We start from the raw sequence: 22,828 nt of genomic DNA, 5'->3' as shown, positions 1-22,828 counted from the left end.
TTCTTTCCCAGACCTTCTGTAGAAGAGCTCACCTTGATTTCAGCCTCTTAAGACCCTAAGCAGAGAGTCCAGGTAAGCCTGCCTGGACTTCTGATCTACAGAACTGAGAATAATTAATGGGTATTGTTTTAACCTGCTGAATTTGTGGTAATTGTTACACAACAATAGAAAACTATTCATGGAGTTTTGAGATGAGAGTGATATGATCTGATTATATTTTAAAACAGATATCAGCAAACAACATCCCACAGGGTAAGTCCATCCCACTGCCTGTTTTTGTGTGGCCTTCAGCTAAGAATGGTTTTTACAGATAAACATTTGCAGTCAATCGGATGATGGGGGACATTGACTTTGAGCTCCAGTTTAGCAAAATGGGATCCTTGAAAAATTTTTTGTTTTTCATTTTCTCATCAGTAGAGCTTGTTTAAAAATGTACTCAGTTATTACTATTATATTTTGAATTTTGTCAATAAAAGCATGTTTTTTCTTTTGTTATATAAGTACATATGTAACAGTCTCGGTTTTTACCTCTTGGCCCATATAGGCTAAATGTTTATTCTTTGGCTTTCTAGAGGAAGTTTGCTGATCCCTGTTTTAAACGATTGCCCTAACCACTGTGTTGAGGGTACACTATAGGAGGAACATTTCCCTGATAGCTCAGTTGGTAAAGAATCTGCCTGCAATGCCAGAGACCTGGGTTTGATCCCTGGGTTGGGAAGATCCCCTGGGAAAGGGAAAGGCTACCGACTCCAGTATTCTGGCTTGGAGAATTCCATGGACTATATCGTCCATGGGGTCATAAAGAGTCCGATGCGACTGAGCGACTTTCACTTTCCTAGGAGGAGCAAGAATGGAAATAGATAGACTTGTTGGGAGGCTTATTGCTTTAATCCAAGTGAGAGAGGAGGTGATAGTAATTTGGGCCAGGGTGGTAGTAGTGGGGATGAGAAGTGGTTGGGATGTGGTGTCCTCTTCTGTCCATAGGATTCTCCAGGCAAGAATACTACAGTGGGTTGCCATGCCCTCCTCTAGGGTATCATCCCCACCCAGGGATCAAATGTGAGTCTCTAGTGTCTCCTGCATTGGTAGGCAGATTCTTTACCACTAGCGCCACCAGGGAAGCCCTCCAGATCACTGGCCATAGGTCTTTCCTGTGTTCTTTTTGTTTACAAAAAACACACATACAGTCTTCCTCTCAAGCCATTTGCTGGATTCTGCACCTCTGTTGTGGTAAGTTGAAAAAGCCTTTGACAAAATTCAACATCCATTTATGATAAAAAAGCAGGAATAGAAGGAACATACCTGAACGTAATAAAAGCTATATATGACAAACCCACAGCAAACATTATCCTCAATGGTGAAAAATTGAAAGCATTTCCCCTAAAATCAGGAACAAGACAAGGGTGCCCACTCTCACCACTACTATTCAACATAGTTTTGGAAGTTTTGGCCACAGCAATCAGAGCAGAAAAAGAAATAAAAGGAATCCAGATAGAAAAAGAAGAAGTGAAACTCTCACTGTTTGCAGATGACATGATCCTCTACATAGAAAACCCTAAAGACTCTACCAGAAAATTACTAGAGCTAATCAAAGAATATAGTAAAAGTTGCAGGATATAAAATTAACACACAGAAATCCCTTGCATTCCTATACACTAACAATGAGAAAACAGAAAGAGAAATTAAGGAAACAATACCATTCACCGTTGAAAAAAGATAAAATAATACTTAGGAGTATATCTACCTAAAGAAGCCAAAGACCTATACATAGAAAACTATAAAACACTGATGAAAGAAATCAAAGAGGACACAAATAGATGGAGAAATATACCGTGTTCATGGATTGAAAGAATCAATATTGTGAAAATGACTGTACTACCCAAAGCAATCTATAGATTCAATGCAATCCCTATCAAGCTACCAACAGTATTCTTCACAGAACTAGAACAAATAATTTCACAATTTGTATGGAAATACAAAAAACCTTGAATAGCCAAAGCAATCTTGAGAAAGAATAATGGAACTGGAGGAATCAACCTGCCTGAACTTCAGACTCTACTACAAAGCCACATCATCAAGACAGTATGGTTCTGGCACAAAGACAGAAATATAGATCAATGGAACAGAATAGAAAGCCCAGAGATAAATCCACGTACCTATGGACACCTTATCTTCGACAAAGGAGGCAAGGATATACAATGGAAAAAAGACAACCTCTTTAACAAGTGGTGCTGGGAAAACTGGTCAACCACTTGTAAAAGAATGAAACTAGAACACTTTCTAACACCATACACAAAAATAAACTCAAAATGGATTAAAGATCTAAATGTAAGACCAGAAACTATAAAACTCCTAGAGGAGAACATAGGCAAAACACTCTCTGATATAAATCACAGCAAGATCCTCTATGACCCACCTCCCAGAATATTGGAAATAAAAGCAAAAATAAACAAATTGGACCTAATTAAACTTAAAAGGTTTTGCACAACAAAGGAAACTATAAGCCAGGTGAAAAGACAGCCTTCAGAATGGGAGAAAATAATAGCAAACGGAGAAACAAAGGATTAATCTCAAAAATATACAAGCAACTCCTGCAGCTCAATTCCAGAAAAATAAATGACCCAATCAAAAAATGGGCCAAAGATCTAAACAAACATTTCTCCAAAGAAGACATACAGATGGCTAACAAACACATGAAAAGATGCTCAACATCACTCATTATCAGAGAAATGCAAATCAAAACCATAATAAGGTACCATTACACGCCAGTCAGAATGGCTGCTATCCAAAAGTCTACAAGCAATAAATGCTGGAGAGGGTGTGGAGAAAAGGGAACCCTCTTACACTGTTGGTGGGAATGCAAACTAATATAGCCACTATGGAGAACAGTGTGGAGATTCCTTAAAAAACTGGAAATAGAACTGCCACATGTCCCAGCAATCCCACTCCTGGGCATACACACCGAGGAAACCAGAACTGAAAGAGACACGTGTACCCCAATGTTCATCGCAACACTGTTTATAATAGCCAGGACATGGAAGCAACCTAGATGCCCATCAGCAGACGAATGGATAAGAAAGCTGTGGTACATATACACAATGGAATATTACTCAGCCATTAAAAACAATACATTTGAATCAGTCCTAATGAGATGGATGAAACTGGAGCCCATTATACAGAGTGAAGTAAGCCAGAAAGATAAACACCAATACAGTATACTAACGCATATATATGGAATTTAGAGAGATGGTAACGATAACGCTATATGCAAGACTGAAAAAGAGACACAGATGTATAGAACAGACTCTTGGACTCTATGGGAGAAGGCGAGGGTTGGATGATCTGAGAGAATAGCATCGAAACATGTATATTATCAAGTGTGAAACAGATCACCAGCCCAGGTTGGATGCATGAGACAAGTGCTCGGGGCTGGTGCACTGGGATGACCCAGAGGGATGGGATGGGGAGGGAGGTGAAGGGGGGTTCAGGATGGGGAACACATGTAAATCCATGGCTGATTCAGGTCAACATATGGCAAAAACCACTACAATATTGTAAAGTAATTAGCCTCCAACTAATAAAAATAAATGGAAAAAAAATCGTAGGGATTTCCCTAAAGGTCCAGTGGTCTTCTTCTTCCGCTGCAGGGGATGTGTTTTCAGTCCCTGGTTGGGGAACTAAGATCCCACATGCTGCATGGCACAGCCAAAAAAAAAAAAAAAGTTATTAAAAAGAAAATCTTAGCTCAAAACATGCAAAGACCAAAACTTTCATGCATAAGGAGACAAGAGACCTTCTAGTCTCTCAACCAAAAGCTCAGGAGGTCCACACCCAAGATAGAGGAGGAAACCACAGATGGACTGAGTTTTAGTAAGCCTGTAGCCCAGCACTGATCCAGTTCAACTCTTATTTGGATAAATGTAGGCCAGCCGTCATATTGTCTGTGAGGTATAGGAAAGGAGACACTTTCACAGTGGAACATGTTGTCTTGCTTCCTTATGTCTTTTGTACACAGTGTCAGGAACATAAATTTACTAAACATGCAGAGGGGCAGAAAAATAACCAATAATGTAGAGGAAAAAAATTAACATTAGATTGATTGACGTCTACATACAGGAGTTTGTAGACAGATTTTTAAATAACTCTGCTTAACATGGTGAAGAAACCAAAGGAGATGGACTAAGTGGATGAAAAAATAGATTGCAACAGAGAATTAGAATCTGTAAAAAAAATCAAATTTAGGTACTCCAGAGTAGTCAAAATCAGAGGCAGAAAATAAAATGGTGATTGCCAGGAGCTGAGGGTGGGGGGAAATAGAGGGTTATTGTTTCATGAGTTTAGAGTTTCAGTTTTACAAGTTATGGAAATGGATGTTGATGATGGTTATGTAACATTATGAATGTATATAATACCACTGAATATATACTTTAAAATGGTTGAGATGGTAAATTTTATACTACGTTTATTTTGCCACAATAAAAATAATTTTTAAATAATAAAGGCCAAAAAATGGACTTTTCAGAATTCAAAACATACTGTAATTGAAATCAGCTTAATTCTTAAGCTTGACAGAAAATTGGACACAGTGGAAAATTAGATTAGGAAAGTGGTTTACAGGTTAATGAAAAACAAAATAAAGCACAAGAAGAAAAGAAGAATGGGGGGAAATGGTATGGCATACAGAGATATATAGGATACAATCAGTTGTCTAACTTGCCTGAAATTGGAGTATCAGTAAAGAAGAGAGTCGGATAGAAGCTATATTCTAAAAGGATGACCAAAAATTTTCTAAAACTGATAAAAGACATCAACACACAGATTCCAGAAGCCCAGCAAGTCCCAGACAGTGTAAACATAAATAGAATCACACCTAGAGACATCAGACTCAAACTGCTAAAAACTAAAGGAAAAAAAAGAAAAGAAGAAATCTGAAAAATAACCAAAGGAAAAAACGCACATTGTCCTTTTGGGTGTAAGAATATGACTGATGGCTAGTTTTTTTCAGTGAAACTATAGAAGCTAGAAGACACCTGAATGGCACATTTAAAGTGGTGAAAGAAAAACAAAGTAAAACAAAACTTTCCCACCTAGAATCCTATACCTAATGAAAGTGCCTTTCAAAAATAAATGCAAAAGAAAAATCTGAGAGACTGTTTCTTTGGCAAATCAGAGCTTTAAGAAATATTGAAGTTCTTCAGATTAGGAAGCATTGTAATTGCAGGAAGGAATGAAAATGTACATATGTGGGTAAATAGTTTTGAATTAATTATTTTAAATGATGACAAAAATAAAACAATGATGTTAATAACATCTTATGGGATTTAAAACATTTCAAAGACATGACATCAGTAGTTCAAAGGGCAAGATGAGTAAATGGTGTTAAATTGTTGTAAGATTCTTGTGTTTGGGAAATGGTAAAATAGTATTGTGGGTTTTTTATTTTTTTAACTGTTACAAACAGTGCTGCAGTGAACAGCTTATATGTATGTTTTTGTACATATATTTAGAACTTAAGATGGATTGTTTGAAGAGGATTTGTTGTATCAATGGTTATGAGCATTGAAAATTTAATAAATACTGCTAAATTGTGTTCCAAGAAGGCTTTACCCATTTACCATAAACATATTCTCATTAGTGTTAGAAAGCAACAGTCTTTAGTTTTGGTACCCTTAAGGGCAAAATAACGTTGTTTCAATTCACATTTTTCTGGTTACTAGTTAAAGTAACACCATTTGTGATGTTACCCATTTGCTTCTTCTGTTAATTTTTTGTTCCTGTCCTTTGCCCATTTCTCTAGTGGATCATTTATCTTTCTCTTATTCATAATAAGTCTTCATGACTCTGGCTGTGTATCTCTTTATGGTACATGCTACTAATTTTTCTCCTAGTCTATTATTTATCTTTTTAAAATTTTTACTCATGGTGTCTCTTGTGTGTAAATTGTGTGTATGTGTTTTAACTTCTATACAGCCATATCTGTCGTTTTCTTTTATGGCTTCTGGGTTATGTGTCTTAAGGTAGTCTACTCTTGCCCGGGATTATAAAAAATGTTTTATTTTCCTTTAACTTTTTTGGTAGCTCTGTGTTTTAGTTTTAGCTCTCTAATCCATCTGGAATTTTTTTTTTGTATATGATGTGAGGGAATGTTTTAAGTTTTATTCCCCAGATGATTTCCTGACATCTTTAATTGAATAGTCCATCCTTTCCCCAGTGCTTCAAAATGCCACATTTATTAAAAATTAAATTCCCACTTATCTGTAAATGTGTTCCTAGGCCCTATTTCTGTGCCAAAACCAAAGAGTATTAATTATTGTGATTTTATAGTATCATATTAGAATTCTTTCAGTCAAATGACAGAACCCAGCCCAAATTAGGAAATCTACAGGCTATGAAACTAGGATGTGCAGAAAGGCAGACCTATTTTTATGCAGAGTTGTGTTCAGGAGCTCAGAAGATGTCATCAGACTCCCATCTCTTCATCTGTCAGGCACTGTCTCCCCCTGGTACTCAGGATAGCCATTGGTAGCCTTGAGCACACCCTGAAAATAGCTTAATAACTACAAGAAAAGAGGTCATCTTTCCCAAGAGTTTTCGCAAAAAAAAAAAAAAAAAAATGTCTGGGTTGTACTCTGATCAACCTATCTTTGATGGCATGCATACCCCTTCAACTAAAGGTGTGGGCTCCTCTGAGTGTCCAGGCCTGTACCACATGCCCAGCCCTCTTGTGGAACTGGGGTCAGTCCTCCTCCAACCACAAGGAATGGTTTCCCCTGAGATTTTATTACCAGACATAGTGAGAAGGAGCACTTGAAGGCAGGAAAGTCTGGTACAAATGTGGCTTTGCTCTCTCTTAAGCCAAGTTCCCACACACACATACAGGGGTCATTCTTCTTTTTCAAGACTATCTTAGCTATTTTTATATACATTTCCCCCATGTGAACTTCAGAATTGACTGTCAAGTTCAGTAAAAAGTGTCATTGGGTTTTTGGAATTGTGTTGGGTTTATGGATTCATCTAGGGAGATTTGACATCTTTACAATATTAAATTTCCTCATTCAAGTAAAGGGTATGTCTTGCCACATGTTTAGGGCTTCTTTTATGTCCATAAGTAAAATTTTTTCTCATTTTCTTTATATAGATCTTGTACATTTCCTCTCAGATTTATTCTTACCTCTTACAAGGTTTTTGTTGTTCTTGTGAATAAGACTTATCCCCCCAATTAAATTATCTAACTGATGATTGATGGTATAAATGTAAGCTAGGAATCATAACAGGCCACCTAACTGTACTTTCACATTATTTCATCATTTTTATGCCAGTCCAGTTAGAATTTTTAGTAAGTATATCTGCAAGCAGTAATCTTCATTTCCAATATTTGTACCTCTTCTACCTTTTAATTATAGCATTAGTTAGACCTCTAGTGCAATGTTGAATAGTAATAGCCATTTAGGACATTGCTACAAGTATATAGTATTATATAATACCCTTTTCAGTTTATGGAAGTTGCCTTACATTCCGTCATAAATAAGTGCTGAATTTTATCAGTTCTTTTTTTATATATTAGTATCTTCTAAGAGGAATGATCATTTTCTTTTTCTCCTTTAATCTGTTAATGCAGAATTGATATCAGTAGATGTACTAATGTTGAACTGTTTTGGAGGTAAACTCTGGTTATTATCTATCATTTTTTTTTAACACGTGGCTAGATTCAATTTGCTGATGTTATTTTTAGGATTTTTGTATATGTGTTTTGAAATGGTATTAGATGACATGTTCTTTTTTGTGCTCTATTTGTCAGCTCTTGGTATCAGGGTTATAGTAGCCTCATAGCCTGAATTGGAGAGTTTCCCATCTTTCTATGTGCTCTGAAATAATTCATGTATTGTAGGGATTATTTGATTCTTTAAAACTGGTAGAAAATCTTGTAAAACTGTGTAGACATGGTACCTTATTAAGTGGAAATGTTTTCCTTTTTTAGTTCATTTTTTATCAGAGTAATATGCATATCAGGCTTCCCTGGTGGCTCAGACAGTAAAGAATCTGCCTGCAATGTGGAAGACCTGGATTTGATCCCTGGATTGGGAAGATCCCCTGGAGGAGGGCATGGCAACCCACTCCAGTATTCTTGCCTGGAGAATCCCATGAACAGAAACTTGGTGAGCTACAGTCCATGGGGTTGCAAAGAGTTGGACACAACTGAGCAACTAAGCATAACACAGCAGAATATGCATAAAATGTAAGAAGTCAAGTAATACTTCAAAGCTTATAAAGAAAAACAGCAATTCTGTCTCACTTTTCCCCACTTCTGTTCCCCAGACACTGGTATTTAAAATATTTTGTATGGCAAAAACCACTACAATATTGTAAAGTAATTAGCTTTCAACTAATAAAAATAAATGAAAAAAAATGCAAAAGTGAAAAAAAATAAAATATTTTCACTGTTTCTTCCAGTATTTAATTTCATATTGCTAAACAGTATGCTAATAATGTTAGTTTTGAGTTTTTAGTTTTAGATGCCAAATCTAGCTCTCTTACTCCCAATTGAAGTGTATATTTTTGTTTTTTCCCTCATTCTGTCATCATAACTATATTATAGTTTACAATGTATCAGTTCAGTTCAGTTCAGTCACTCAGTCATGTCTGACCCAATGGACTGCAGCACTGCAGCACGCCAGGCCTCCCTGTCCGTCACCAACTCCCGGAGCTTACTCAATTTCACGTCCATTGAGTTGGTGATGCCATCCAACCATCTCATCCTCTGTCATCCCCCTCTCCTCCCACCTTCAGTCTTTCCCAGCATCAGGGTCTTTTCCAAGGAGTCAGTTCTTAACATCAGGTGGCCAAAGTACTGGAGTTTCAGCTTCAGTCCTTCCAGTGAATATTCAGGACTGATTTCCTTTAGGATGGACTGGTTGGATCTCCTTGCAGTCCAGTGGACTCTCAAGAGTCTTCTCCAACACCACAGTTCAAAAGTATCAATTCTTCGGCGCTCAGCTTTCTTTATAGTTCAACTCTCACATCCATACATGACTACTGGAAAAACCAAAGTTTTGATTAGACAGACCTTTGTTGGCAGAGTAACGTCTCTGATTTTTAATATGTTGTTTAGGTTGGTCATAGCTTTTCTTCCAAGGAGCAAGCATCTTTTAATTTCACGGCTGCAGTCACCATCTGCAGTGATTTTGAGCCCAAAAAAAGTAGTCTGTCACTGTTTCCGTTGTTTCTACACCTATTTGCCATGAAGTGATGGGACCGGATGCCATGATCTTAGTTTTCTGAATGTTGAGTTTTAAGCCAGCTTTTCACTCTCCTCATTCACTTTCATCAAGAGGCTCTTTAGTTCTTCTTCACTTTCTGCCATAAAGGTGGTGTCATCTGTGTATCTGAGGTTATTGATACTTCTCTGAACAATCTTGATTCCAGCTTGGGCTTCACCCAGCCCAGTGTTTCTCATGATGTACTCTGCATATAAGTTTAATAAGCAGGGTGACAATATACAGCCTTGACGTACTCCTATTTGGAACCAGTTTGTTGTTCCATGTCCAGTTCTAACTGTTGCTTCTTGACCTGCATACAGATTTCTCAGGAGGCAGGTCAGGTGGTCTGGTATTCCCATCTCTTTAAGAATTTTCCACAGTTTGTTGTGATCCACAGATGTATAGCTAATAGAATATAATACTGGTTAAACCAGTTTTCACTATGTATATCATTATGTCTGTGTAGATATCATGTGAACCACAAAGTATATTTTGAATTACATTTCCTTTCTGATATAACTTGTTTTCCCTGAAGTTAATTATTCCCTCTGTTTCTTTATTTGTTCTGTGTATCTCTTACTACTTCATCCCCAAACTTCTTTACTTAACAGGTTAGTTCTGAAGAGCTGTTTGTAAAATTAGCCAATCATAATCTAAAATGGCCAAAAAATATTTAAATTTCTAATCTCCACATGCTTGCCCATTAAAGGAAAATGTGAATTGGGTCTTTAAAGCTTAAAGCCAGGCATGCACTTTTCTTTCTTGCCATTTACAGTCTTTGAGGAATATTTTCCCCAATTAGATGCCTTTTATCAATATCAAGACCTCCTGAGACAAGTGAACCTCTCCCACTGATAATATGCAGTCTCCTAGGGAATCCTTAACAGAGTTATTATCTGTACTCACTGCCTTTCCATTTGTTTTGATTTTATACTGGTACAACTGGAATACTTTGTCTTGCCAGAAATCAAGGAAATACTCAAAGACTAATGGATTTATGTAAATAAAAATAACATAGGAGCCAATCTGAAGAGTTTCCACTGTCCAAATTTAGGACAGTATGAGCATCAAAAAGTATGATGATGGTAATGGTTTAAAACAATGCATTTTTTTAAGTCCATGGTGATATTCAAATAAATACATAAATATGTAAAAGAAGAAAAGGGGGCAACATTTGTCTTTACAGAAGAATGCTAATTAATAAGTTTAAAAATAATGATAAAATTAGAAAATCACCATTTTGTAACCCCCAGTGTAATATCTAAATTCTGGCAATCATCATCAATGGATGCTAAAACCATTAGAAGAAAGATCACTGGAAACAGATTATTCCCATGGCCTCAAAGTGTAGCCCCACAGGTTACTTATTAATGTTAGTTACTACAAGAGGGAAGTTATCTTTATATTGGGGAAATCTAACAGTCACCAATCAAATGACCAAACAGCAGCCCCAGTGGTGGTGGGACTGACTGCTTGACATTATGTGTCTCCTGGTTTGAAACAACAAAAAGTATAGTGATATAATAATGTACTCTTGGCAAAAATTGTTTGATCTGAATCTAATCATGAGGAAACAATGAGACAAAACCAGAATGTAGAACATTTTCCTGGCTCGAATCTTCAGAAAATTTAGTCATGAAAAATAAAACAAAAATCATGGAACTATCTCAAAAGAGGCTAAAGAGAAATAATGACTAAGTGCAGTACATTAGAACCTTGATCCTGTATCAGGTTGGGGTAAGGGAAAAAAAAAGACATATTAGGAATAATGGAGAAATTTTAAATGATATTTGAATTAGAGTTAATTTTTTAGGCATGATAATGATATTGCAATATCAAGATATAGGAGAATGTCCTTATTCTTAGCAGAGGCATGGTGGAATACTTAGAGGTGAACTTCCATGATAACTACACTTACTTTCAGGAAAAAAATGTGCATATGTGAATGGATGCTAGTTATTAAGCTATAGCTTCTCAGCTCTTATCTTCTGTACTCTCTTCTGGGGCTGGACCTTTCTGCTTTGCCTATCAAGCTTATAAGAGGCTCTACCTCTCTAGGGTTCTAGAAAGAGAAGGCATGGCTAGAGGAAAGAGCTTGGTTCTTTCTATCTGCTTTCAAGTTAGACTCTACATGCCAATGAAGTTGGACCTTTACCTTAAACCATGTACAAAAGCTAACTCAAAAAAAGCTCAAGTTATTTAGTTGATTTAAGAGCTAAAACTGTAAAACTCTTAGAAGAAAACATAAGCCCAAAGCTAATGACATTGGATTTGGCATCTTTTCTTGGCTCTGAAACCAAAGGCGTGGGCAACAAAAGAAAAAATAAGCAAATCAGACTTCATGAAAAGTGAAATATTTAGTGCCTTAAGTGACAATACCAACAGAGTATTTATTCTGTTGGCAGTCATCTGCAGGCAACCGACAGAATGGGAGAAAATATTGCAAATCATATAGCTGCTAAGGGATTAATATCCAGAGTATATAAAGAAATCCTAAGAGTCAAGAACAGCAACTACAAACCTAAATAAAAATGGACAAAGGGGAGGGGGGACCGGGATGGGGAATACATGTAAATCTATGGCTGATTCATATCAATGTATGACAAAACCCACTGAAATGTTGTGAAGTAATTAGCCTCCAACTAATAAAAAAAAAAATAAAATAAAATAAAAATGGACAAAGGACTTGCATAGGTATTTCTCCAAAGAAGATAAGCACGTGAAATAAGCATATGGAAAGATGCTCTTAGCATCACTAATCATTAGAGAAATGCAAGTCAAATGACAGCAAGATACCTTATTGTCCTAATACTCGTTAAGATGGCTACTATCCAAAAATAAAATAAAGTAACAAGTGTCGGTGAGGATGCAGAGAAATTGGAGCCCTTGTGCACCATTGGTGGGAATGTAAAATGGTATAGCCATTATGAGAAACAATATGGCAGTTTTTCAAAAATTTTAGACTAGAATTACTATGTAATCCAGCAATACCACTTCTGGGTTTATACCCAAAAGAATTGAAAATGAGACTTGAACAGATTCACTTGTACACCAATGTTCAGAGCAGTATTATTCACAATAGCCCAAGAGTGAAAATAGCCCACATGTCCACTAACAGATGAATGGTAAAGAAACTGTGGTATATACATACAATGGAATATTATTCAGCTGTGAAAAAAAGAACCTTGGGAATGTTATGCTTAGTGAAACAAGCCAGACATAGAAGGACAAACACTACAATTCCACTTATATGAAGTACCTAGAATAGACTGCTTCATAGAAAGTATAATAGAGGTTACCAAGGCTGGACGGCGGGAAGAATAGAGAGTTATTGCTTAATGAGTACAGAGTTCTAGTTTGGGCTGATGAAGAAGTTCTGGAAATGGATAGTGGTGACGATTGCACAATATTATGAATGTACTTAAACTTTCCACTTTGAAATAGTTAAAATGATAATTTTTAAAATATTTACCACAATTTAAAAAAATTACCCAGCAAATTGTTCCATCTCGGACTTCCCTAGTGATCCATCTGTTAAGACTCTGAGCTTCCTCAGCAGGGGGCACTGGTTCAATCCCTGGGTGGGGAACTAAAACCTACCATGCCACAGAATGCACCCCCACCAAAAAAAACCACGTTTTTCATCTCACTTCCACACATTTTTTTATCCTAACATTCCAAAAGAAAATTTGAAATATTAGAAAAAGAAAGACCATCCATTTGCTTTTCAAAACTTTTAATTACTGAGTTAAACTTGGTGCTGCAAGAAAGAATGAATTATTGCAGCTTAGTTCTTAATTACACTGAAGAACAATTACAAAAACATTGAGTTTGTCATCATTTTGGATTAAGATTAAAGAATAGTCATTGTTAGGCAAGAAGAGTTTTCCTGTTATTACTGTTCATCACAACTTTTTTGTTTGAATAGGATTTGCAGATTTAACCTAATTTAAAACAACACAAAAACAAATAGAACAAAGAATAGGATCTGTGGTGTATCAGATATGCGTGGGTTATTGTCCTCATATTTTCTGGACTGGAATAAATTTTGAACAGGCAAGCACACCTTCTGAATTAAAATCTTTCCTTATTTTTCTTTCTCTGTTATTTATTTTGAGATTTTTCTATATTGTGTTTAAATATTAATAAAACCATATTTGACATTAAATGAAAGATAATGTTTTGTGAAATTTCCATATATGCACAGATGCATCACACTGAATCACAACGTGAAAGGTATTTCTTGTAGATCTTTGTAAACAAAAATTTTAAAAATAGTTTTCTGAACATTCTGCAGTTTTGACTTTGATTTCCCCTTAACCCAAGAGTTGCTTAAGAGGCTTTTTAGTTCCTATTTTGTTCCTATTTTGTTTCATTGCACTGTATAGTCAGAGTATAGGCTAGGTTATTCTATACTATTTTTCTTTATTGGAAGAAAGGTGTATGTTTGTATATTTCTATATTAGAGAATTCATATACTTACTTTTAAACACTTTGCAGACTGAAACAATTTCAGATTTACTTGCAAAAATAAGGTAAAGAACTGCTGTGCAACACCCTTCTTTCAGATTCTCCAGATGCTAACAGTTCACTACACTGACTTTATGATTCATCTCCTCTCTTCCTCTTCTTCAGTCTTCTCTCCCCCTCCCTCTTCTCACTCTCTCCCTTCCTCCCTGTCTCCCCTCTGTCAGCTGTTCACTTAGGTATTTTCAATAAAGTTTAGGTGGAGACTACATCTTAGTACAGACTCTTGTGTATTATGTCATTCTCCACACCGAAACTTCTGTATAATGCATTAATCCAAGGAACGGTTTATTGGCCAGTAATTATGAGATAGAGAATAAAAAGTGTACGGGACTTCCCTGGAAGTCCAGTGGTTAAGAATCTGTCTTCCAGTGTAGGGGACTCAGGTTCAATCCCTGCTGGGGGAACTAAAAGATCCCACATGGTGTGGGCTTACTGAGCCCACGTGCTGTAGAGCCCATGCGCCGCAGTGAAGACCCAGCACGGCCCCAAAATAAATAAATTGTATTCTGGCCTCTAAATAGAAATTCTAGTCCCTTTGTCTCTGAGACCAAAGATGTTTTTCCCCAGTCACATTACAAAACACATCCAACCTCTTGCGTCCCAGTATTTTATAGGCACTCACTCCTGTTTCAGGTGCAATGGTTCATTTTCCTTGAAATAACAAATCTGTGCTTTTTTTTTTTTTTTTTTTGTCATTGTTGATTTTTCTTTCTTCGTGAAGACCTGAGGATGAGATGTTTTTAAAAAGGCTTTCTGGAGGTTACCTTGTTGGAAAGGACCCCGACGCTTCCCTTTTCTACAGAGAAAAAGGAAACAAAAAATTTCAGGAGAAGGATTATATGGGAGCCACTGTGCTGTACTCTAAGGTAAGACCCACCCCACAACTGAGCAGGAGGAGCCGTCTCAACAATTCAGCAGTGCATATTTCTTCAAAAAATAGAGGAGCCGTCTCAACAATTCAACAGTCAAAAATAGAGTCATTCTTGCTAAGTGGTATAGCCACTAGTAACTTTGTCTATTAATTCTGGATTGGATTTGAAAAACTGGTACAACTCTGCTTCTGTTCATATTCTGAAACAAAGGAGAGTTTGTATTATATGTCTTAAATTCCGTCAAGAAAATTCTCTTCACATATTCCCTCAGGCACAAGTGTAGCAAGCCTTACTGGACGCCTTGGCCTCCCTCACTGGTGTCTGTCAGCTCTCACTGAATTGTGTGCCTTTTTTGTCTGAATTACTGATGAGGCTGTTAGTGTGTGATAGTTCCAGTTTAGAGAGAAATTGGATTTGGGGGCTAGCCACGAGGTTAGCTTATAGCCAATGTGACTTAGATTAAGGTTCAGTTCAGTCGCTCAGTCATGTCCGACTGTTTGCGACCCCATGGACTGCAGCACGCCAGGCTTCACTGTCCATCACCAACTCCCAGAGCTTGCTCAAACTCATGTCCATCAAGTCGGCGATGACATCCAACCATCTCATCCTCTATTGTCCCCTTCTCCTCCTGCCTTCAATCTTACCCAGCATCAAGGTTTTTTCCAAGGAGTCAGTTCTTTGCATCAGGTGGCCAATGTATTGGAGTTTCGGCTTCAACATCAGTCCTTCCAATGAATATTCAGGACTGATTTCCTTTAGGATTGACTGGTTTGATCTCCTCACAGTCCAGTGGACTCTCAAGATTCTTCTTCAACACCATAGTTCAAAAGCATCAATTCTTCAGCGCTCAGCTTTCTTTATGGTCCAACTCTCCCATCCATACATGACTACTGGAAAAACCATAGCTTTGACTAGACAGACCTTTGTTGGCAAAGTCTCTGATTTTTAATATGCTGTCTAGGTTGGTCATAGCTTTTCTTCCAAGGAGCAAGCGTCTTTTAATTTCACAGCTGCAGTCACCATCTGCAGTAATTTTGAAGCCAAAAAAATAGTCTCTCACTATTTTCATTGTTTCCCCATCTATTTGCCGTGAAGTGATGGGACCAGATGCCATGATCTTAGTTTTCTGAATGTTGAGTTTTAAGCCAGCTTTTCACTCTCCTCATTCACTTTCATCAAGAGGCTCTTTAGTTCTTTGCTTTCAGCCATAAGGGTGGTGTCGTCTGTGTATCTGAGGTTACTGATATTTCTCCCCGCAATCTTGATTCCAGCTTGTGCTTCATCCAGCCTGGCATTTCGAATGACGTAGTCTGCATATAAGTTAATAAGCAGGGTGACGTACTCCCTTCCCAGTTTGGAGTCAGTCTGTTGTTCCATGTCGGGTTCTAACTGTTGCCTCTTGACCTGCATACAGAATTCTCAGGAGGCAGGTCAGGTGGTCTGGTATTCCCATCTCTTGAAGAATTTTCCAGTTTGTTTTGATCTACTGTTCATGAGAACCTCATGAACAGTATGAGAAGGCTTCCAGAGTAGGAACTGGAAAAAGATTCCTGAGAGACTTCCTTCCATAATTTTTTAGAGATAAACATGGGTTTAAAGCAAGAATGTATCAATCCCTTGAACCAGGTCTGTGAACCTTGTCTATTGAAAGAGTGAGTGTGCAATTGAAGTGAAAATGAAAGTCACTCTGTCGTGTCCAACTCTTCACGACCCCGTGGACTATACAGTCCATGGAATTCTCCAGGCCAGAATACTGGAGTGGGTAGCCTATCCCTTCTCCAGGGGATCTTCCCAACCCTGGAATGGAACCGGAGTCTCTTGCATTGCAGGCAGATTCTTTACCAACTGAGCTATCAGGGAAGCCAGTGCATTTGAAGTGGGTACCCCCTACTCTGCATCTTAAACAGACCTATGCTTAAAGTTTGGACTTAGTTTTCCAACTATCAGACTAACAACAGTATCTTCTAAAATTGATAAAAGCTCTGCTTTGTGATGCTACAAGAAAGTATTTATCTGAATAACGTGTTAGTGATTGCCAAGGAACTAAAACCCACTAGATGTAATGATCACTGATAAATGCCTTAATAGTTCTTTTTCAGAGCTAATCTTTCTTCAGCTGCATGCATGCGTGTCATAAATGTGATCACAGGGAAGTTGTTCAAGGAAAATAAACTAAAAAAAGTAAAATCAGACAAAAAATTAAGATTTGCTCTGAATGCAGAGGGAGATGAGCATTCCTATTTCATGAAGCTAGTATTTTGGTGATTTGGTACTTTGCCGTGTTCTCATAGAGTTGCTATTTTCTTTCTTTTTTGAAATAATATTTGTTGTTTTTGTCTGATTGTAAATGTAATATATGTTTACTTGGAAAATATAGAGAAGCATAAACAGTAAGAAAAAAATCCCATAACCAGTGAAAAGCACTGCTAACATTTTTGCTTACATCCAGCCAGCCTCTTTTTCCTCTGAAAATATGTTTTTCTTGTACAAAATTGCGATAATGCTGTACTTACTGTTTTGTAACCTGCTTTTTTTCCCCTCAACAATTTATTGTGACCGTTTTCTCATGTTATTAAATTTTCCGCTAGAACATGATTTTTTACGGCTGGCTTAGTGTTCCATTACAGAGAACTATACTTGATTTAACATCTCCTAATGTTGGCAGATTGTTTGGTATCATAAAGCTGCAAGGAACATCTTTCTATGTAAATGTTTGTACACACCTGATTATTTCCTCAGGATAAATTCCTTGAAGGGCAATTGCTGAGTCAATTGAATATGATTTTTTTTTTTTTTAGGCCTTTGGCACTTGATGCTAAATCTTTCTCCAGGAAAAAGCTAGTTACTCCACTTCCACCAGAGCATGGGATGTTCATTTCTCTATATCCTAAGCAATACTGATTGTTAGGGTATTATTATCATTATTTTGTCTATTTATTCTGGCATAGGAAATGTGCTTACATAGTTAGAATTTTAAAGGTGCAAGAATATACAGTGCTGTCTGCTTCCTCTGTTCCCCAGCCACCTCGTTTCCATCCCCAGAAGCTAGTAACACTGATGCTGTTAAAAGGTATTTTTCCAGAGGTACCTCACCAAATATAAATAAATACAAATAATCTGCCACCCCTGCACACATACACTCTTTTTATGTAAATAACATTCTACTGTTAAGCACTGCACTTTTTCCACTTCTCTTCCATTGTATGGATGTAATGTTAATTTGTTAGTGTCTTCTAGATCAATATTTGTTTCCTATGTTTTGTTACTTCAAACAATTCTGTGATGAGAAGCCTTTCATGTATGTTATTTTACATATATGTGTAGAATAAGAGATTATATCTTTAGGATAAATCCCTAGGAGAGGAATTGCTGGGTCAGTGGAGATACAGATATATATATATATAAATATAGTGTATATGCTCAGTCGTGTCTGAGCCTTTGTGGCCCCTTGGACTGTAGCCCACTAGTCTCCTCTGCCCATGGAATTTTCCAGGCAAGAATACTGGAGTGGGTTGCCATCTCCTGCTCCAGGGGATCTCCAACCCACGGGTCAAACCTGTGTCTCTTGTGTCCCCTGCATCAGCAGGTGGATTCTTTACCACTAACCAACTGGAAAGCCTCAGCATGTATGTATTAAGAGATATATGTATTGCTGAATTGCCTCAGTAATCGTGCAACTAGTTTACATTCCCACTAGCAATGCAGAAAAAGTGTATCTCATTTCTATGCCAGCAGAGTATCCTATCAATTTTACTTTTCTTTGCCGATCTGATAAGTAAAAAATAGCATCTCAGCAGAGTTTTAATTTGCATTTTGCTGATTATGAATGAGGTTGAGCATTTTTCATTTGTTTAAGGGCCGTTTATATTTCCCTTGAGAATTGTTCCTATCATTTGCTTATTTTCCTACTAAATTATTGCTTGTCATCTTATTGATCTGTAGGCCTGTTCATAAAGAAATGAGCCCTTTGCCTATAATAAGAGTTGCAAATATTTTTTTCCAGTTCAGTGTTTGTCTTTTAATATTGTTATTGGTTTTTGCTCCAAAGAAATTTTTTATGTTTATGTGGCCACATTTATTAACCTTTTATGACTTCGGGTTTTTGCATCATAATTAGAAAGGTATTTCTCACTCTAACATCACTTTGGACCATTCATGTAGTTTCTTCTAGTGCTCTTAACAGTTTCAGTTTTTACATTAAGGTTTGATCCATTGGGAATTTATCCTAATGAAAGTTTTAACATCTGTTGAGAACCAACTTTATTTTTCCTCAGTGGCTGCTTGTCCCAGTACTTTCATTGAATAATCCCAGTCTTTTCTCTAGTTATTGGAGATGCCACCTTTATGATTATTCCTTGTCAATTTGGTAGTAGAAGAAAGTAGCCTTTATCTGCTTTCATGTTCATGTATTTGACTATCTATGAATTGTTTCCCACATATCATTAGTGTTTCTTCTTGTGTGAATTTCTATTTGCTCCCCTCACACTTTATCATGTGCCAGGTTATACTCCTCAGTTTTCGTTTACCTTGAGTGTTGTCTTGTAGCCGACACTGTGTCTGAAGCTGCTGTCTTCAAAATGCTTCACATGTTTATTTCCTTACCTAATCTTCTAAGCTCTGCTCTAAGGTACTTAAAAATGAAGCAGATGAAGCACAAAGAGATCCAGTAACTTTCCCAATTGCATACAGTCCTTTGTAGCAGAGCCCCTGTTATCTGGAAAAAAAAAAAAACTCTGAAGATGCTAGTTTCCATGTATATACCTTTAACCGGTTCATTGTTCTTCAGGGAGTATCGCATTCGGGGCCCAACTCTACAGACATATCACTGTGTTATGCCAATCGCTCTGCAGCCCTCTTCCACCTGGGTCAGTATGAAGTGAGTATCAGAATGCCTGGTGTGATTGGAGAGGATCTGCAGGGGGTTCCTGGGGGGACTAGACCTTCATCCTTGCTTCTACCTCAGAACACTAAAATTGGGCCCTGTGCAACTGGTTGAATCGGAACCAAATGGATATCCTCCCGAACTTGTTCTTTCTCGTCGTTCACTTCACTTGTCACAGGTTATTATGTAGGGTGGTGTTGGTTGGCAGGAATGAGACGTGGACGTTCCCCAGGGCCGTGGACTCTATCCAGTGGGTCAGCAGTGCTCAGCTGTTAAGATCAGTTGTGACATACACAGCCATTGCTAATAATGCTTTAGGTTCTAAGTGTTTGCAAACTATTTATTTGTTTGGGTTATTTGTTTTTTTAAATAAATAGATGGGTGTGTTTAAGAATATCCCTGTAGGTCTTCCGGGTGGCTCAGTGCTAAAGAATCTGTCTGCCAACTCAGGAGATGCAGGTTTGATACCTGGTCAGGTATCAGATCCCACATGTTGCAGAGCAACAACTAAGTCCGTGCTCCACGACTATTGAGCCTGAGCCCTAGAGCTCATGCCCCACAACAAGAGAAGCCACCTCAATGATGAGGCTGCACACCGCAACTAGAGAGTAGCCCCTATTCTCCAGAACTAGAGAAAAACCCGAGCAGCCACAAAGACCCAGCACAACAGAAAATAAAAAAGTGGCGGGGGTGGGGAAAGAACTGTGTGAGTAATCACAAGTTCACACTTAAGCCCTTTGGTCCAAAAGAGAAGAGCAAGAATCTAGCTCCAGTCCCCCAGCAAGAAAAGCCTGGGCTGCTGAAGACAGTGATGGGAAGACCTTGTGAAGCGTTCAGCCCTTTATATCTTCCCTGTATTATTACTTCTTACAATAATGATTCCCGTATATTAAGCACATACTGTCTTCCAAGCACCTTTTTAACACTTCAGGTATATTACCTTGTTTTCGTCTTTACTTCTATCCTGTGAGGTATTATTCCCATTTTTTCTGATGTGAAAACTTAAACACTGAGAAACTAATTCACTTGCACAAGGTCATACAACTAGTAAGAGGCAGAGTCTGTACTGAGATGCCCTCTTAATCACCATAATATGCCCCTTCTATCTGTTAAACTTTTTTCCTTAGAATCAAAAATAGTTAATGACAGTTAAACAGAATACCTTCACCATGTATTTCTAATCACTAAACTAAAAGATCACAGTACAATATGATTTAAAGAAATAAGCACATGGTTGTAGTTGCTCTATTTTTAATAATCCTTCACTCACTTGTAGATTTTTGTTAAGACTTCCAAGTGAATATTTTAGAGTAGGGACGGACGGTCATTTGGGAATCTACTTTCTGTTTTTAGACATGCCTTAAAGACATCGTCAGAGCGCAGACGCACGGGTATCCAGAAAGATTGCAACCCAAGCTGCTGTTGCGTAAGGCAGAGTGTCTGGTGACCCTGGGGAGACCACAGGAGGCAAGCCAGACCATCAGTGATCTTGAAAGTAACTTTGCTGCCAAGCCAACCCTCTCAGCTTCCCAATTTCAGATTCTGCAGAGAACCCTCTGTCGTGTGAAAGTGAAGGTACAAGAAAAGGAGAATCTCCCAGAAGTCTTCCCAGAGGCTCTAACCAAAACCTTTGAGGGTGCGGACCTAAGAGAAGAGAATGAACAAATTCCCAGTGCCTCGTCTTCTGTCAGCTTACATATAGACCCTGTAAAAGGCCGCTATCTGGTTGCCACAAAAGATATCCTCCCCGGAGAGCTTCTGGTGAAAGAGGATGCTTTTGTGAGTGTCCTTAACCCAGGAGAAATGCCACTGCGACGTCATGGCCTGGAGAGCAAGTGGGACATCCAAGTGACCAATGGGGACCTTCACTGCCACCGATGTCTGAGGCGCACTCTGGCCCCGGTTCCCTGTGATGGCTGCAGCTATGCCAAGTATTGCAGCCAGGAGTGTATGCAGCAGGCCTGGGATCGCTACCATGGTGTGGAGTGTTCTCTGGGGGCTCTGCTTCTCACACTGGGCGTGTTTTGTCATGTTGCCCTGAGGTCGGCTCTCTTAGCTAGGTTTGAGGATGTTGGCAAAGTCATAAAGAAACTCTGTGGTGAGATGAGTAACCAGGGCATCTCCTTACCTGAAAGCAAGGATCCAGCACAAATACTCAAATATGACCTGAGAGGAGAGGGGGGAAAAAAGGATAAAGCAGTTGAGACCCCAATTCCTGGATGTGATATTAATGGGAAATATGAAAGGAATTATAATGCCGTCTTCCACCTTTTACCCCATACTGAAAACCATAGCCCTGAGCACAAATTCCTCTGTGCTCTAAGTGTTTCTGCACTGTGCAGGCAGCTCGAAGCAGCCGGTTTGCAGGCCTTCACAACAGATCTGAAACCAACTAAGCTGAAAGCTGCAGAGACTCCTGTGTTGTGTGCAGAGCTGAATGTTTGGGGAGTGGCCATGCTGAGACACATGTTACAGCTGCAGTGTAATGCTCAGGCAATAACGACCATCCAGCACACAGGTAAGAGGAAACCTCTTTATTCTGCCTTACAATATTGTTCTTGATAGAGTAACATTTACAGGGGAGAAAGAACTGTAAAGGAGAACAGTAGTCAAATCAGTGATTTAAGGGAAGGCACAGCTGTCTTATGCTTATGCCATCTAGAAGCTCTGTGACTTTAAATTACTTTGATCCTACTCTGCCTCAGCTTTCTCATCTGTAAAATGGGTAGTTTAATCTCACCTAACTTTACAGAGTTGTGAAGCTGATGTGCTTATTTGTAAAAATAAAGTTAAAAATCTTATCCCCCCCCCCAACAGTTACACTGTTATTTTTTGTTTTAACTTTGTTTTTGTTAACATTTTGTTTTAATTTTATTTCAAATTTTATTTATTTATGGTTGTGCTGGGTCTTGGAGAAGGCAATGGCAACCCACTCCAGTACTCTTGCTTAGAAAATCCCATGGACGGAGGAGCCTGGTAGGCTGCGGTCCTTGGGGTCGCTAAGAGTCAGACACGACTCAGCGACTTCACTTTCACTTTTCACTTTCACGCATTGGAGAAGGAAATGGCAACCCACTCCAGTGTTCTTGCCTGGAGAATCCCAGGGAAGGGGGAGCCTGGTGGGCTGTCGTCTATGGGGTCGCACAGAGTCGGACACAACTGAGGCAACTTAGCAGCAGCAGCAGCAGTGCTGGGTCTTCATTGCTGTGCACGGGCTTTCTCTAGTTGCGGTGAGCAGGGGCTCCTCCAGGTGTGGTGCAGAGGCCTTTCAGTACAGTGGTTCTTGC

At 38.3% G+C, this 22,828-nt stretch overlaps 1 protein-coding gene across 4 annotated transcripts in view; it reads left to right on the top strand.

Moving 5' to 3' along the window:
* SMYD4 (SET and MYND domain containing 4) overlaps positions 1-22,828 on the top strand; it is a 40,126-nt gene that overhangs the window by 3,124 nt on the left and 14,174 nt on the right. For 3 of the 4 annotated variants that reach the window (XM_061143072.1, XM_061143071.1, XM_061143074.1), the window contains exons 3-5: positions 14,509-14,653; positions 19,446-19,535; positions 20,895-22,059. In XM_061143072.1, the coding sequence (XP_060999055.1) occupies positions 14,509-14,653; positions 19,446-19,535; positions 20,895-22,059 (1,400 nt within the window). The remainder of the gene's footprint in view (positions 1-14,508; positions 14,654-19,445; positions 19,536-20,894; positions 22,060-22,828) is intronic. The other variant, XM_061143073.1, reaches the window with a different exon arrangement.

This window comes from Dama dama, chromosome 5 (genome assembly GCF_033118175.1).
Source record: "Dama dama isolate Ldn47 chromosome 5, ASM3311817v1, whole genome shotgun sequence".
Classification (NCBI taxonomy): Eukaryota; Metazoa; Chordata; class Mammalia; order Artiodactyla; family Cervidae; genus Dama; species Dama dama.
The sequence above is the reverse complement of the archived record's forward strand: the minus strand, read 5'-3'. Positions and strand labels throughout refer to the sequence as shown.